This window comes from Branchiostoma belcheri, unplaced genomic scaffold, assembly GCF_001625305.1.
Source record: "Branchiostoma belcheri isolate BF01 breed outbred unplaced genomic scaffold, Haploidv18h27 scaffold7, whole genome shotgun sequence".
In the NCBI taxonomy this organism is placed as follows: domain Eukaryota; kingdom Metazoa; phylum Chordata; class Leptocardii; order Amphioxiformes; family Branchiostomatidae; genus Branchiostoma; species Branchiostoma belcheri.
In genome coordinates, this window is record NW_017804353.1 from 3,999,729 (window position 1) to 4,014,950 (window position 15,222).

Here is a 15,222-nt window from a genome sequence, read left to right on the forward strand (position 1 = left end):
ATTTACCATACATTATATGCTGTAGTTATCCATATCATATACACAGTAACTATATAAGGTTAAGCCTAATTTTTTATATGTGGACTATGATACTATTTTTTTTACGATCAGAGTTACCCCCGGTAGACATACTCATTTTCCTGTGTGTTTTTTCCGCCGCTGAATGTGGTGTTGACGTAGACAGGTTCCTCCGGGGCGGGGTCGCTGTACCCTGCCGCCTCCTGCCAGCGGTTGGTCGGGACCTGGTCTGAGCTGCCGAACGCCGGGTTGTTGAACACAAACTCTCGTGGACCAAGTTCTTCTCTCTAATGCAGGTGACAAAATGAAGAAATGTAGTAGTAGACTTTTTAATAGTTCTTTATAAAAGAATAGCAAAAGATATACATGCCTCCTGGAAGCTGTGGAGGGTTGAATTGTCTATAAAATGATTATACATTAACAGTTGTCATCATTTAGCAAACAACGTTAAAATTAACTTATTCAACATTAAAGACTCTAAACAATTGCAATCGAAGATAAATGAAGTGAAGTCAATCTGGGAAAACAATTTAAAAAAATTGATACAGATGCAGCTAAGATGTAGAATTAAAGTTAAAGGCAAAAAACAACATAGAAATCAAAACTGAAGAAAAAGCCAGCATTTGGAAGATATTGCACTATTGATTTCCTTTACAATGACACAAATGGTCTATCATGACATGTCCATGGACACTTTGTACATTTTGCATATTGCTGCATGCAGCTTGAGTTTGAACTACAGCTATATAGCTACATCCAAACACAAAACATAAACCTTGTTTTCTTGTGCAATGCATATTAAGTAAGTGTTTATTAGTGCAGAGGTATGAGTTAGACGTAAACAAACCTTGAATGGATCCTCCTGAGGAGCTTCAGGCTCGTCGTCCTGACGTTTGCGGCACTTGATCACCACTATGATGATAACCACTAGGACGATGAGCAGAAGGGCGCCCCCTACCCCTCCAGCGATGTAGTACAGCGTGTTGGTCGGCGTGGCAGTCTTAGTTTTGATAGTTGCTGTTGATGTGTTTATAAGTTGAGTCATTGTGATCGGTGTCATTGCTTGGGTTGTTGGTGATGTCATCGAATGTTGTGTAGTTGCTGTTGATGTCATAAGTTTCTGTGTAGTTGCTGTTGATGTCGTCTTCAGTTTCTGTGTAGTTGCCCTTGGTGTCGACAGTTTCTGTGTAGTCCGACGCTGTGTGCTGGTAGGTGCCATGGTCGGCGGTCGTGACGTCAGAGGCAGTTCTGGCCTTGGTGATGACGGTGACTCAACTGCAGCAAAGGGTATGATACATTGTTGGTGGTTGATAGTAGCAGTAAAATATACAATTTCTTACTGGTTTATTCTTAATCATGCAGATAGGTTAGGTACAGACTAGCTACCTGCACAACCAACCAACCAACCAACCAGCCAGCCAGCCAGCCAACCAACCAACCAACCAACCAACCAATCAGCCGTCTAGGAGATGACTGGTACACATTGTTTCAGATCTAGCATGACTGAATGACATGAATATACTCACTTATCACCCTCACTCTCTCCACCAAGAGCTCCCGGATGCTGTCGATGACAGAATAAGTACCGACTTGGAACACCCGATCTGAGTCTCCTGCCACTGCTAACAGTTGGTCCGCGTTCACGTCATTGCCAACTCCAATGGAGAATGGAATTATGGCTACAGCATGTGCAAGAAACAAGCACAGTTTTGTTATGGAGTCATACAACAAAACATCAACTGATAGATGATACCTAGAATTGATACCTTACATGTATCAAATTACCTTGAAAAAGCTTGCATAGTAGTGTGTAGCGGCGACTATCAAAGTTGTCCCCTTCCCCAAACTTTAATAGACAAAAGATCAAAAGATTTTTTTTACAATGTTAGAATGAGTCATTCTTACTAGATGCTTGTAAGGCAGATATTGCCTGTGGTAGTACGGTATCTGGGTTGTCATTCGCTGCCCCGTCCGTTATAAAAACCGCTATCCTGGGGATCCCCTCCGATAGTGGCCGCGCCCCTTTGGCTTCCGTAAAACTTGTGCCGATCAGGTAGTGAATGACCTGGCCTATGAGAGTCCCTCCTCCTCTGAAAGAAGAGTGAAAAGTGATTATCTAAACTAAAGAAAATGGTGAATACAATACTTAGAATTTTAGCTCGCATTCACAATTGCTTTTCAAGTACTCAATACTAGAAAATAGTTACCAAATGTTGAAAACAAACAGGCGTACACTGAGATTGAACCTGATCACCAAATACTGCCGCAATTACAACTCTTTCCTACACTATCCTACATTTGTACATATCAGGGCTTATCTTACAATGCCTGTTTTCCTTTTCTTCCCCTTTTCTTACATTTGGTCGATGTTGCTGATGGCCTGTTGCAAAGACGTCTTGTCAGAGTAGGCATTCAGCGCGAATTCTTCCCGAAACAGGGAGCCAAACTGAACCAGACCTGCGTACAATAACGTTAGATAGATAAATAGATGACAGATAGATAAATAGTTAGTTAGATATAAATATTCGATTGGGTAAAACATTAATTTGTTGGCCAGTTTTGCAAAGCAATCATTAGTTATGTTGAAAAAGTTTGCATTCGACGTTTGTCTAGTATTAAGCTTGAATTTTGATATTACAACTTTTAATAATGTTTATATAGGGCTATACGATTAGAGCTTGGGATACCACTGGTCATGATGTACTTACCTACGCGTGTGAAGTCAGCAGCGATGTCGAAAGCGTCCACAACTTGGCTGATGAAAGTTTTCGCCCTGCCAAAGTCCTCTGCGCTGATGCTACCGGAGCCGTCCAACACAAACATGATGTCACCGGCATCGCCAGAGGCTAGGGGCAGAAACACAGCGCACTCAAGAGTTGTTGTCTGGTTCTGATTTTGAAAGGTACGTTAACGGGGGTGGTCCTAATTCCGACCCACCCCTAATACCAAACTAGTTTGAAAAATCCTTGTTGCGGCGTTATGCATGGGAGCACGTGAGTAAAAATAACCTCAAGAATGGACAAAGTTTTTGTGTTCATAATGTCAAACTTACAAACTTTGTTTTAGTTCGTACGCTCCGACAACAGACGAGTGAAAAATCTGTTTTAATTTGACGCTTGTTCGGGGGTCGTCGAGCGTGTCAAAAATGCAGGTTTTGCTTTTGAAACAGCCGCTTCGGAGCACGTCGCGTAATCGTAAAAAGAGGACTTGCTTGTTTGGGACAGAAAAACAGTTATAGATTGTTTTAGTCATAATTTGTGTATTATAATTTCTAAACTCTTTTCTCAGATCGACCTGTGTGAAACACTAGGTTGTAATAAGGGCACCCCTTTTGCGATAGAACGTTCCACCGGCAAAATGACCAAAAACCTGCCGTAAGTTTCGGGAACCATTAGCATTACGCTTGGGTGCAAGGCGCCGTACACCAAAGTGAAATACACAACCGTGCAGCTTTGATCGTTGCGATCTTTATCTGTCAATATTACAGCTCAAGTTGCGCGGATTTTTGGTCAGATAAACTATTACCTAAGGTATGTGCTTTTGCATGGAACATAGGTCGGAATTAGGGCAGCCCCCGTTACCGATTGTTGACTGTATCTTTAAATCACATACACGCCCCTATTTTGATGTTCGTATATTCGTTCCTGTACGTATGTGTTTATGTATCTGCACCTTTCTTACTTTCGTGCACCTAAGAAACATACCTAGAGGGGGCTAGCTCCATTTAAGCCAGGGCCCGGTTGTGCTACATGCATGTTGGGGGCTAGAAGGGGTTCCCCCAATGTAGCTTCATGCGTCATTAGCTAATTAGTAAGAAACGCGACAAGTTCTTATGCGGAACAAATTCAAAAGTCTTCGGTTAGAACACGACATAAAGATGACAAAAACGTAGAGGCTACATATTTGATTATCCAAACAATCAGTCTTTCATCACGTACAGATAGTTTTATAATAACCCTTGACCTCGGCAATCGAACTAGAACTAATTCGAAAACCCGTCGTCCTTGAGGTCATCGCTAAAAACAACAAAATGGATATGTGCATTGTCCCGTTTTTTGTCGCCTCATTATTCTATAGTTCTCCAAATTTTTACTCTTATTTACTATTTCTAGATTTTTTTTCATCTTCTAAGTAATTCTGGCGAAGGCAAGTGGGGGTTTTATCAATCAAACATACAGAATCACAGCATGCGCAGTACCATGGGTAGATTTCTAAGTCCGTACTTACTGTGAACGTAAGAACCCACTCTCACGTTTACTTCCTTCAGAGAACCTTGATGGAAGCCATATTTAATTATAAGCACCGTCTAATTAAATAAACGATTCGTTTCCGTCATGTCAGTTCTGCTTCAACTTGAATTACTGTAGTATCAAACTTGTGCCCGTAGAAATTTATGCGGATGCTTTTCTTGCTAAACAACCGAAAATCCCTATGGTGAATACATATTCCAGGACGTTGCTAGCTAAACTTTTTAGAGCAAGTTAGATTCGCTGACGCCGCGTATTTTGCTTCGGGCTGTCCACACCACAAGTGTATCAAGTTGGAGATCACGCTAAGATGTAGTCTCTTCTTGTTATGATCATGACATTCAAGTCAAGTCAAAAATCACTGCTAAGCATTTTCATTGGTAAAGCCTCAAATAAAACACTAAAGTTGATTCCTATAAAACGAGGATCTACCTTTCTGAATAAGGTACTTGTGAGTAAATGCACTTCTAGCTGTGATGCTTGTAAATTACAATGAGGAAGTTCCTGAAAAAACAGTAGTGTACGAGTAGTTTCTTACCTGCCAACACGAAAGAAGGTCCGTTGCACAGTCCTACAAAAAGTAGCAGTGCCCACCACCAGTTGTTGGCCATTTTGTTACGGATCAGTACAGGTTTCACGCTTAACAAAATTCTCGTTCCTGTACCTTGCAAACTTATTTCTTGCACTCTGGCGTATTGCGCCACTGGGTAGGTGACTAAAAACTGATCTGGGAAAACCCGCCGAACAATTCTGACGTCTGACTAATCTGAATAAGAAAAGGGAGCAAGAACGCCACTGCTATGACGTATTAAATTGTTCTGACCTCTAATTTGAGGTCCATGCGCACCCCAGGCGTCACGCACCATTTAGCATTAGGTGCTCACAGCTGCAGTGTTAAGTATCTCCGCTAGATGACGCTTTGTGAACGACCATCCTGAGGCAATCCAGTAGTGCAGTGATATATACTGTATTCAAATTTAAAACTTTTACGTTCTTTTGATCCTAATATTTTGTGCCTACTCCTGTTGTTGTAGCGTGCCCAATGGAACACACTGTCTTAAGTGATCTCTAATATATTACCGTATTTATCCAATAGGGATTTATTAGTACATTTTTTATCAAATTTTGTATCAAAGAGATATCACAGGTGTAATCAAAGTGTGTCCGGGTATTATGTACGATACCTTTCCTATAAACCTCAAGTAATACATGATAAGGCAGCATTCACTTAGACAACATGGTCCTTGTAGTTTTATTCCAGATACAACATTGAATACAGTTTTTATATCAGAATAAAATATTGAAATAAGAAACCTGATACTAGTACCTCCCTCGAATATTTTGTAAAGACTTTTTAAAAATTTCCTGCTTTGTTACACATGTATTACCGGTATTGTGAATTTCTGAATGTTTTGTCGATGCACTTTCCCGTTGGCTCCCATAAAGCGACAGACATGCATGTAACAGAGAATTAGACAAGAAAGATATCATTTTCTGGGACCTTAGTTGGACCTAACGTCCCCACGTGTATAGCATGCATATGTGGAAATAACAATGGAAACACATGCAAACACACAGACATGCATCCAACAACAAAACCGATGTACAGTATATGGTATAATCTCCAAGCAGATCTTTTGGTGGGGGTAAGACAGTATCAAATTGGCCAGTCTGTATCCATTTCCCCACCCACTTGTAGGTCTTCCTATACTGCATAGAACATGCATGTACATCTATACTGTTTGTTGGGACACAGAATACGTTCACTGAAAAGCGTTGTGCCATTATTTCACATGAACAAGCGTAGCTTTACACAGAAATTTAATTTCTTCTGGTTTAATCGACTATGCCTGATACAGAACGTATGCAAAAATACCAAGACCCTGTTATAGAAATGCAGGAAAGACAATCTATAGAAATAACTAAGTTTCTTAAATACTGCAGAGTATTTTGACACAGTAAGTAATGGTATGAACATGTCGATGTTTACGAAAGTTTCAAATGATTATTATGACTCATCATCTCAGTCCGGTTGAAGCGGCTGTAAAGAATGCCACCTAGCGGTTCCTTTGCGAGATGCAGAAAGGCTCTTCCAGTGATCTAGTTCCTCCCCCTCCGACTCGGCGCTCAGCACGACTTTCCCCAGCCCCTGGTTCTGGCCGAACCTGTTCTCGTGAACTATGACCAGTTCGATGTACACGTGGTCCATGAACTCTCTCCCCACGTCGAAAACCAGGGCCTCGTTGTAGACGGGGTTTGTGGTAGAGTGTCTGGTGGACGTCTTCTTCTTTTTCAACCTCTTCCCGGCGTAGAGGATGGACACTTTGACGTATGGATCTGTGGATCAGGGAAATGATGTTTAGAACCACAATACCTCACCACACAATAAAACAACTGGATAGATTTTGAAAACTGTCAGGTGGCCTCCACTACACGTACTTTCAATTCATAGGTCTTGGATAAAAATCCCTTGTACTACATATTCCGTTAGTCACTGACGAATTTAAAAGTTGTGGACGCTTCTTGAAACGTCCGAAAGTTTTCATCTACCCAGTTACTCGATTAACTACTATTTCGTGTATCTCATTATCTAGATGTCCAACCTTCATCGATGAATCCCTCACTACTTGCAATGAGAAATAGTCGCTGTTGTACATGTACATGTTCAATGTGCTGGAAAATTCCATTAGTATAGTAGACAAGGAACCGCGGAACCTAATACTGCGTCTACTTTCTACAACCTAATATTGCCTTGATTGCTTTTAAATCAGCTTGATTTCGTCTCTTAGGAGTACATTTGTAATTGGGGTCATCCGTGTGTCAACAAGTTTGATTGGGGTCGATGTAACCGCCTCCTGTCCGCATGTGTTTCGGCGACAGGTGGCACAGTAGGCATGACAGCTTGTTCGTTTTCATGTCGTTTAGATCGATCTTCAAGTACTCTCCAAGCAGAGGTTTGGGTTTTGGGTTATTATCGGGGTTTCTTTTTTTGCACTGGAATTTTTTCACTCCCCCATGGCCCAAAAAAATCCATTGCAAAAAAGAAACGATAATAACCCAAAGCCCAAACCTCTGCTTGAAAAGTACTTGAAGATCGATCTAAACGACATGAAAACGAACAAGCTGTCATCCCTACTGAGACACCTGTCACTGAAACACCTAAAGCCTAAAACACGCCAAAAAAACGATGGTTTTGCAACTGATTTCCTACATGTATACGAAGCTTCAAATTCTACATGCACGCATAGGTGGACAGGAAGGGCAATTATGAGGAGGCTTTTGATGTTTTCCTGTCACGTTGTGAGGAAAGTACACCGTCTAACGAGTAGGATTGTAGTTAATTGGAGAACAGTATGCCAGCCCGTGGAGCCGGCGACAGACTTATGCACCCCCGCGTAAACGGATTGATTTCTGCCCCATTCGTTTTCATACAGGTTCGGATGGAAGCCGTCAGCTTATTCCCCAAATGACAATTCTTGTTTCCTCCCTATCAATCAGACACCGAGGAGTCATTAAAGGCATCCAATGCGATTTCAGGGCAGCAACACTGGAAATATTCTGAATAAGGCAGTTTTTGCGATATTGACACATACTGCTTCACATTAGAACACATTTGAGTCAGTATTTCATACTTTGGGCTTTTAAAACTGCAGAAGCAAGCCCCAAGATGAGCCCTTTTTTCTGGGTGGTACCCTAAAAATCAGCCAAGTGCCTTCCAGTACCCAAATTCCGCCAGAATTTTGGGAATTTTTGTTCCATGAGGGTCAATATGGGATAGTGTGGTTTCAACTCAGTATGTAGATAAATGACTAGAATATTGGCTTTAGAAATCGGGTTTCCAAGCCTTAAAAACTGCACTGGATGCCATTAAGGTCCATTGCGGCTCTTTCACGTACGCCAAATTGGCACTTTGAGACCTGTTCTACAAAAATCGTTGTTCTGTTTTTGGATCAATTCGTCTGCCTCGTTATTTTTGGGAGCCCGTTATTTTTCTGAAGAAATGAATTATGTTGAGAACAAATTTTCTTGTACAGGATGATCCCTGGTCGTCCTTGATTGGTGAATCTGCTCTTCCTGCCGATGACTTATCATGTGGAGAAGCGTCTTGATTAGAGATAGACCCTGTATTAAAATGCTTGCCTTCCAACTGGGGGGGGGGATTCAGTTCTTTCGTGTATGTACATGTTAATGCAAATCATAACTAGAAAGGTAACATTTGCAAACCAAATCAAATGCATATAATGCCTTCGCATATGGTCTGCTCTGTTTTTTCTTACTCAAACACATTCATATGTATAGTCAGATAGGAGTCTAAATCCTTCTGCTATAAAATTGCAACATGATGTAACCCAACACTAGTTACCATGGTAACAGACAGTCTGGTTCAGACCATTGACCCTTTTGGTTTGGAGAAGAAGAAGAGGAAACGTAGCAAAAACAATGTGTTTTCCTTCGCTAAACATAACTAGGTTGAATTATCAACAATATACATTGAAACGCAAGGAAGAGGAGGATTTCGGTATTATGAAAAGAAAAAAAATGAAATACTGTTATTTCATCTTCAACGTTAGCACAGCGGGATAAGGGAGATCTATACCGCAATATTATGGGAGATGAATGAAAAGAAAACGTTTCGTTTCCCAGTGAAGATCTGTCTGAAGAATGAAGAGGCTTAGCCGTGTACATTCACATTCGTCACAGGATACCGGTGATGCAGAGGCAGATATAATGTTGAAAATGCGGTGGATTTTAGTACCCCTTTCTAAATACATATTTACGACTTGGAATTCTGCGAAATGACTTCTGGATTGAAACGACTTTGCCGAAGAGTTGATGCAAGGGACACACATCGAGCTAAGGTGCAATGGAAGGGGTAAGGGCTTTTACAACTTCTAGCAAAATGTGTATTCAAAACTTTTGAATTCTGCAATGTGACGATCTAACTATAGGTTCTAAAAACACATTAGTACAAGGTAATAACTTTTATAACTCCTTTCTCAATGTATACTGTACAGTCGAAAACAGGCGCTCAAATCCCCCTCAAAAGTGAGTAGATGAAGGCAAATGGGCTTTGAAAAAAGACGAAAGCTTAGAATATTCCTTTCAAAATGTATATTTATGACGTTTTGGATTCCGCGAAATGGACGCCCGATCGTTAGAACACTTTGTCACGAAAGCAGAGATAGCGCCAAATGTGCGCTGAGTGGGGAAAATGGCTTTAGAATTCCTTTCAACATTTATATTTACTACTGTAAATCGGTCTTGCGAGAAAGTTTTTTACTATAGAGAACGATGGATGTGGTCAGATAAAGCCACATATGTGTTAAAAGTGACACGAGCTTTCAGACTTCCATTCTAAATGTATAACGTTATTCATCGCTTTGGACTCTGCGAAGCAACCATTTATAGCCGTTAAAAGTGTCTGCCATACAACATGATGTAAGTGAGCAGATATAGTAAAAATATATGCTTTCAATGAGGTAATAGGTCTTGGAGTTGGACGTCTTGTAAAATATGGGTGTACGATTGAACTTTACGAATTAACAACAAGTTCTGCTGTGTATATTTTCAGCCGTGAAGCAAAGTGGGTGGTTGTAGCTGAATGCTTCCACCACCCACCCATCTGTTAAAAGTGTCCATCATACAACATGTGTAAGTGGGTAGATTTGGTAAAAACTATGCTTGAAATGAAGTTATAGGTCTTGGAGTTGGACTGCTGTGGATATTTTCAGCCGTAAATCACGTTGTTAAGTGGGTGGTTGCAGCTGAATGGTGGCTGAGTGGTTAGAAACGACGTTACGCGCGGGGAAAACGCCATCGGTGTCCGACGGAAATGAAAGGATAAGTGGACAGTGTTTCACCGAGCGTGCACGGCACCACTGACGCCCACATCCGCCCACCTATGTCGTTCCAAACCCTCTCAGAATGTAGCTACCATTTAGCTGTGAAATTTCTTCTCTTTTATGATATCATCTTTATTATACCCGAAGGCTAATTGCTAACCAACATTGCCAGACTTGGGGAATGGTATAAACCCATATGTTAAAATGAAGTTTTGCGTTCTACTAAATACCTTTCTATCTCTGCTTAAAACTAATACGTGGCAGATGAGAGTGGATATGTAATACATAAATAGGTAAGAGAAACGTGGCAACTACATGTACTATTCTATTATCCTATACTATTCTAGTCCAGCTATTAGGGGGTTTGACTTCTTCTATAACATTATGTTGCATCCAAGATAGAATGTCAATCTTTACTAATCTCTGCAAACTGATCTAGCGAACTTCGTTAAAACGAAACAGGAGTTGCGATTTCAACTTAATATTCAGTATCTTAAGCCTATCCACCCGTTACTTCCTCCTTCAGGCTACTTTACACAAAGCGCATGTGCTTGTGAGAAATATTGCCAATTTACGAACTCGCCATCCCCGGGAATTAAGCGTCCCAAATTGCACCCAGGTAAGACTTACACAAAGACGTATAAGGTGACGCCGAGGTTGATAAGATATACAGCCAAGATGTCACGACTTCGCTCCAACTAATCTCACAGATATTTCACACAAGAAAGCGACGCCTTTCTGATGTATTAGAGGTGACCGCCACGAAAGGAGAATGCCCCCGTCGCCAGACGCAATCCCGAGAATTTGTAAAGTTGAAATAACCGTGTCTGAGGCCGCTCTATCGCCAATGGCTTAACGTGGGCGTTCATTTACGGCTCGTGAATGTACGGCGCCGGGACTATTCACATGAGGGTCACCAAGAAACTCACAAAACATAAGGCAGGGGCGCGGAATGGATAGGGTGGACCTAAGGGGAGAGTTAAAAGTTACAATCCGTTCTCTACATCAACTTAACTGTCATCACTCAGGAAGTGAATTTACATTTACGTACGGCCATTTTAGCTTCAAAACGACTGCTAGTAAAATTATAGGATATTTCTTACGATGGTAAGTCGTACAATTGAATTTATAGATGGTACTTTTGAATGTATTAGGTCAGCTTGGGGGAATATTATCTGTTATTGTTATTTTAAAACCTCTTAGCTGGCTGAAATTATGATCTACATTACTTAGAAGGGTAAGTCGTTTACATCGTTCGATGGTGTCTATCAATTTTATTTTATGGCCAGTTTTTCCATTAAGCACTCGTTTATAACTTAACATGCCTTTTCAACCCTCCCAGCATTTTTATTTTCCCAGTATTATTTACAGTTGTTGCCCTTGCAATGTTAATCTTAACCCCACATAACGATAAAACGAAAAGTCGGTAAGGGTCTCAGTTGCGAAATCCATCTATAAAACGACAGTATCACTTACCGAATGTGTGAGATATTAACGATATACAAAATGAATAGCCATTTACCTTGTTAATCTCTAAGTGGAAACTTATCAGATTACATTTATAGCAAAGGTAGGCACTATGCCTGCCGATTTTGTGAGATATTAACTATATACAAAATGAATAGCCATTTAACCTTTGTTAATCTCTGAGTGAAAATTTATCAGATTATATTTATAGCAACATCGATGGATATTGAGGTAGGCCTGATGTGTACACGATTGTGGAAAGATTCTTTCGTTCATGTCTAAACTACGTCATCGCTCCATAAAATGCCCACTTCCCGTCTGTGCGGCAGCTTAAAGCAGGCCGGCGGCGACGTCTGTTTGCGTCAGAACGTACGCGAGAGGTCAGCTCATCCTCTCAGAGTGGTTCAGTTTTAGCTCGCTGGCGTTTGAAATGGAAACGATTCCGTCAGGAGGATAAAAACCCATCATGACCATCGGGAAAGAACCATTACCCTAACTCTGACGTCCAGACACAAGATAAGTGGAGGTTATTTTTGTACGGAAGTACCTTCTCAAACTCTTTGATGTGGACAGACTGCTCTAGGATATGTAAGTCTGTCAGTTTTTCCGTGGTTGGAAGTTTCATGTTTGCCTTGGGTCCTGAAGAAATGTTCTTTGTGAGGTAGGAGACCATGTCACAAAGACAGCAGGATCCAATAAAGACAGCAAGAAGAGACCGTTGAGTTAACGTCGAAGGTCTAGAAAATTAAGAAATCTCTCCTCGGTTATTTTTAGTGAGCACTCAATGGTCTCCGAGGTCTTTCTCAATTACTTCAACAAACAATGTCTTGTGGTCGCTCATTGGTTGCCCAACCGTCTCCGTCATAGAAACAGGCTAGGGAGATAGTCACATAGTAAGTTGAGTGTGTAGTGACCTGGATGCAAGACTGTTTCGAGGGCCTACACAGGCCATTTCCTCGGCTCTAGGGCGCGGGCCAAAATGCCCACAGGAAATTTTACCACAGTCCCCCTAGATCTAACTTGGGGTGGGGGTGGTTTGTCGTGACATTTCCTCGTGGGAATTTTGGCCCTAGAGCCGAGGACCTAACCTAAGTAGGGCCTGGAGACAGTCTGATATCCAGGCTAGTCCTGTAACTGACCTGGTCTCTTGTTGTGCGGCGTGTTCTCGAGCCCCCGCGCCTTTAGGATGACGATGGTCAGTCTCTCCGCCGTGGGGAGGTAGGACGCCGTCAGGAGCAGGTCACCAAGGGCAGGCTTCTTCTAAACATCCAGACACAAAAAAATTTCTTCGTTCAAACAAGCTCAAAATCTTACTACATGTAGTAACCTAAGGCCAAACTATGTCGTCATAGACAGCAATTGAGTTGCAGATATATCGACGAGACATGCCGGTTCTAACCCATTTATATACAAATAGGTAAATATATCAAAGAATGTTTAGACCTTAGAACAAGTAGTATTAGTTGACCCATCTATTGTTCTGTACGTAGGATATTTTCGTTGTACCCATGTATATTTGTCTGTATATCTACATGTCTTAGACCTTACGATAGTCGCTGTACTTTTTTTGTGTCAAGAAAATTCTCTCTATATTAGACTGAGTTCCAGTAAGTTTGTAAAACAGGTTATCCAGTGAAGTTTTCTCTGTAAATACCTCCGGCGTCCTGATCTTGTAAGACTCGATCATTTTCCAGAGCTCCACGCGCTCGCTCAGGTCCACGTTTTCCAGCGGTAGCAGCACCTGACCCACGCACTCGTCTCGCGAGAACTGGTCATAGTCAAACAACAGGAACCGTATCGTTCTATTCGGCAGGTCTGTAGGCGGAATTTCAAAAGCGAATTTCTCCTCAAATTCCGGGTCTAAAGTCTTCCTGTGTATTTTGGACTGCAGTGTTCTGGGTTCATCCGGCAGGACCGAGATTTTGAAGTAAGGATCGGCCGTGCCGCTGAACTCTCGCGCCTGGAGGTCACGTGCCTGGATCAGGCGAATGGTGAGGATGCCCATGTCTCTGTTGTAGTGTAGAGCGAAGTGCAGCTCTCCGGCGTACTCTATGGTAGGCTCCTTGGTCTTCATCTAGGCATGGAATAAAACGTCACACATTTATTTAAATTGCAAACAATACAGTGCAATACAGTGGAAGCCCTGGCAATTACTAGTATCAATTGGACATATGGTATGGCATGTTTCCGAGCATTTTGTTAACCTCACACATTCAAAAGCTGATATGTGTTGACACTGTACACTTCGTATACGTTATTTTGACAACAAAGCCTATACTACTAGTATACTCGATTGTACACATTTGTCACATGATAGTCACGTGATGGTCACGTGATTGGGTGGCCACGTGACCCAGGTTCGGTTGGTTGACCAATCAGATGACGGACTCACCATCTCTAGTCGTTTGTACATCTCGGAGTTGGGGTCGAAGCTGGAGTTTTCCAACCGAGCAGACATGGAGGGTCGCCTTCTGCTGAAAGGCTGGACCTGACTGCCCACCAGCTCCACAGTACTTCCTAATAACCAAGGGGAAACAACAGAAATAATGAAAGTTCATCTGTGTTGGAATTGGTAGTTAAAGGGGCCGACATCGTCTACCAGATACCTTTGACCCAGTGTTAACGTCACACTTCAGAGAGGCCACGTGACAAGTCTCACTGGGTCAGTCTACTGATGAAGACCAGAGTGACTGGTCAAAAGCTCTAGTGAGAACATATTTACCTTTTTAGTGTGTGGGAACAAAAGTTTTACCTAAACAATGTTAACGAGTTTGAGGGATACTCGTGTAGCAACATGTACTGTGTTAAAACACCTAACTATGCCCCCAAAAGACTTTGGAGGATATGAGATAAAAGGTTACTGGTTAAAGGTGACGCATTTTATCCGTCTTTTGATGAGTACTACTACTTTTCAGAGAACCATTTTTATAGTATTGAGATTCGTCGACGTGAAAAAGTTGCCGACGAAGTGGACATCTTGAAACGCGTGGAGCTGTTGCAAATGGATTTTGCCTTTCCTAGAACTCTCTCGGATTTGCACAGAAATGGAGTTTCGGGCCAATCCATTAGAGGAGAAGAGGCAAAGTGCTTCTGACTCAGTTTGTACACAAGTCACGAACAGCACCTGCGGTTCTAGAGTCCTTCACCTCAGACAGATCACAACAGAAGTACCTCTGACATTGATAAAATCTACACAAGGCATCTCAACAGAAGAATACATGATGATGGATTGTAAGTGGGGAAAATTACAAGGAAAGCATCGCAGATTATGGCTCTGCAGTCGACGAAATGTCTTGATATTTTAATCCTGACAACTTGCAAGACTTCTCCTGTTATCGATATGCAATGTCAAACAATACATACATGTCTAACTTTTTTGCATGTACAGAGCTAGAGTTGTACATTTTTTAATGGCCCCGTTATAGTTTGTCGTGTTCCTTTCTTGTACTCCGGTTTCTGATACATAGCTATCTCATTTTTCTACATTTTGATATGTCTAAAACAATTTTCCAGTCGCCCACGCAGTAACTCCCATGAGTAGGATCTTTCTCCACGGTCCCTGCGTACTGTGGGACTGGCATCACGAAACGTTCATCAATTTTACGTAATGCAAGCGTCTCGTCTGCTTTCCCTGTCAATCAAACGCG

General features: G+C 41.7%; 2 protein-coding genes across 4 annotated transcripts in view; both read right to left on the reverse strand.

Moving 5' to 3' along the window:
• Positions 1-113: 113 nt before the first annotated feature.
• Positions 114-4,939, reverse strand: LOC109484381 (matrilin-2-like). Its single transcript, XM_019787631.1, has 7 exons — positions 4,804-4,939; positions 2,727-2,864; positions 2,376-2,475; positions 1,924-2,108; positions 1,545-1,697; positions 866-1,293; positions 114-305 (listed from the first exon to the last, which is right to left on the reverse strand). The coding sequence occupies exons 1-7, from the start codon at positions 4,874-4,876 to the stop codon at positions 114-116; spliced, it is 1,269 nt and encodes a 422-aa protein (XP_019643190.1). The 5' UTR covers positions 4,877-4,939.
• Positions 4,940-5,510: 571 nt separating this feature from the next.
• Positions 5,511-15,222, reverse strand: part of LOC109484540 (synaptotagmin-5-like) — a 36,429-nt gene continuing 26,717 nt past the window's right edge. For all 3 annotated transcript variants that reach the window (XM_019787858.1, XM_019787857.1, XM_019787859.1), the window contains exons 4-7: positions 13,968-14,092; positions 13,230-13,649; positions 12,715-12,835; positions 5,511-6,602 (exon numbers count right to left, since the gene is read on the reverse strand). In XM_019787858.1, the coding sequence (XP_019643417.1) occupies positions 6,289-6,602; positions 12,715-12,835; positions 13,230-13,649; positions 13,968-14,092 (980 nt within the window). In that variant the 3' untranslated portion in view covers positions 5,511-6,288. The remainder of the gene's footprint in view (positions 6,603-12,714; positions 12,836-13,229; positions 13,650-13,967; positions 14,093-15,222) is intronic.

Bases quoted from the DNA above. Each gene is read 5' to 3' on its own strand.
- LOC109484381 (XM_019787631.1), bottom strand. From the start codon at position 4,876: ATGGCCAACAACTGGTGGTGGGCACTGCTACTTTTTGTAGGACTGTGC. The intron at 2,865-4,803 runs GTAAGAAACTAC...TTCTGCCCCTAG, and splicing joins ACCTTCTTTCGTGTTGGCAG to CCTCTGGCGATGCCGGTGAC. The intron at 2,109-2,375 runs GTAAGAAAAGGG...CTCTTCTTTCAG, and splicing joins ATCAGCAACATCGACCAAAT to AGGAGGAGGGACTCTCATAG.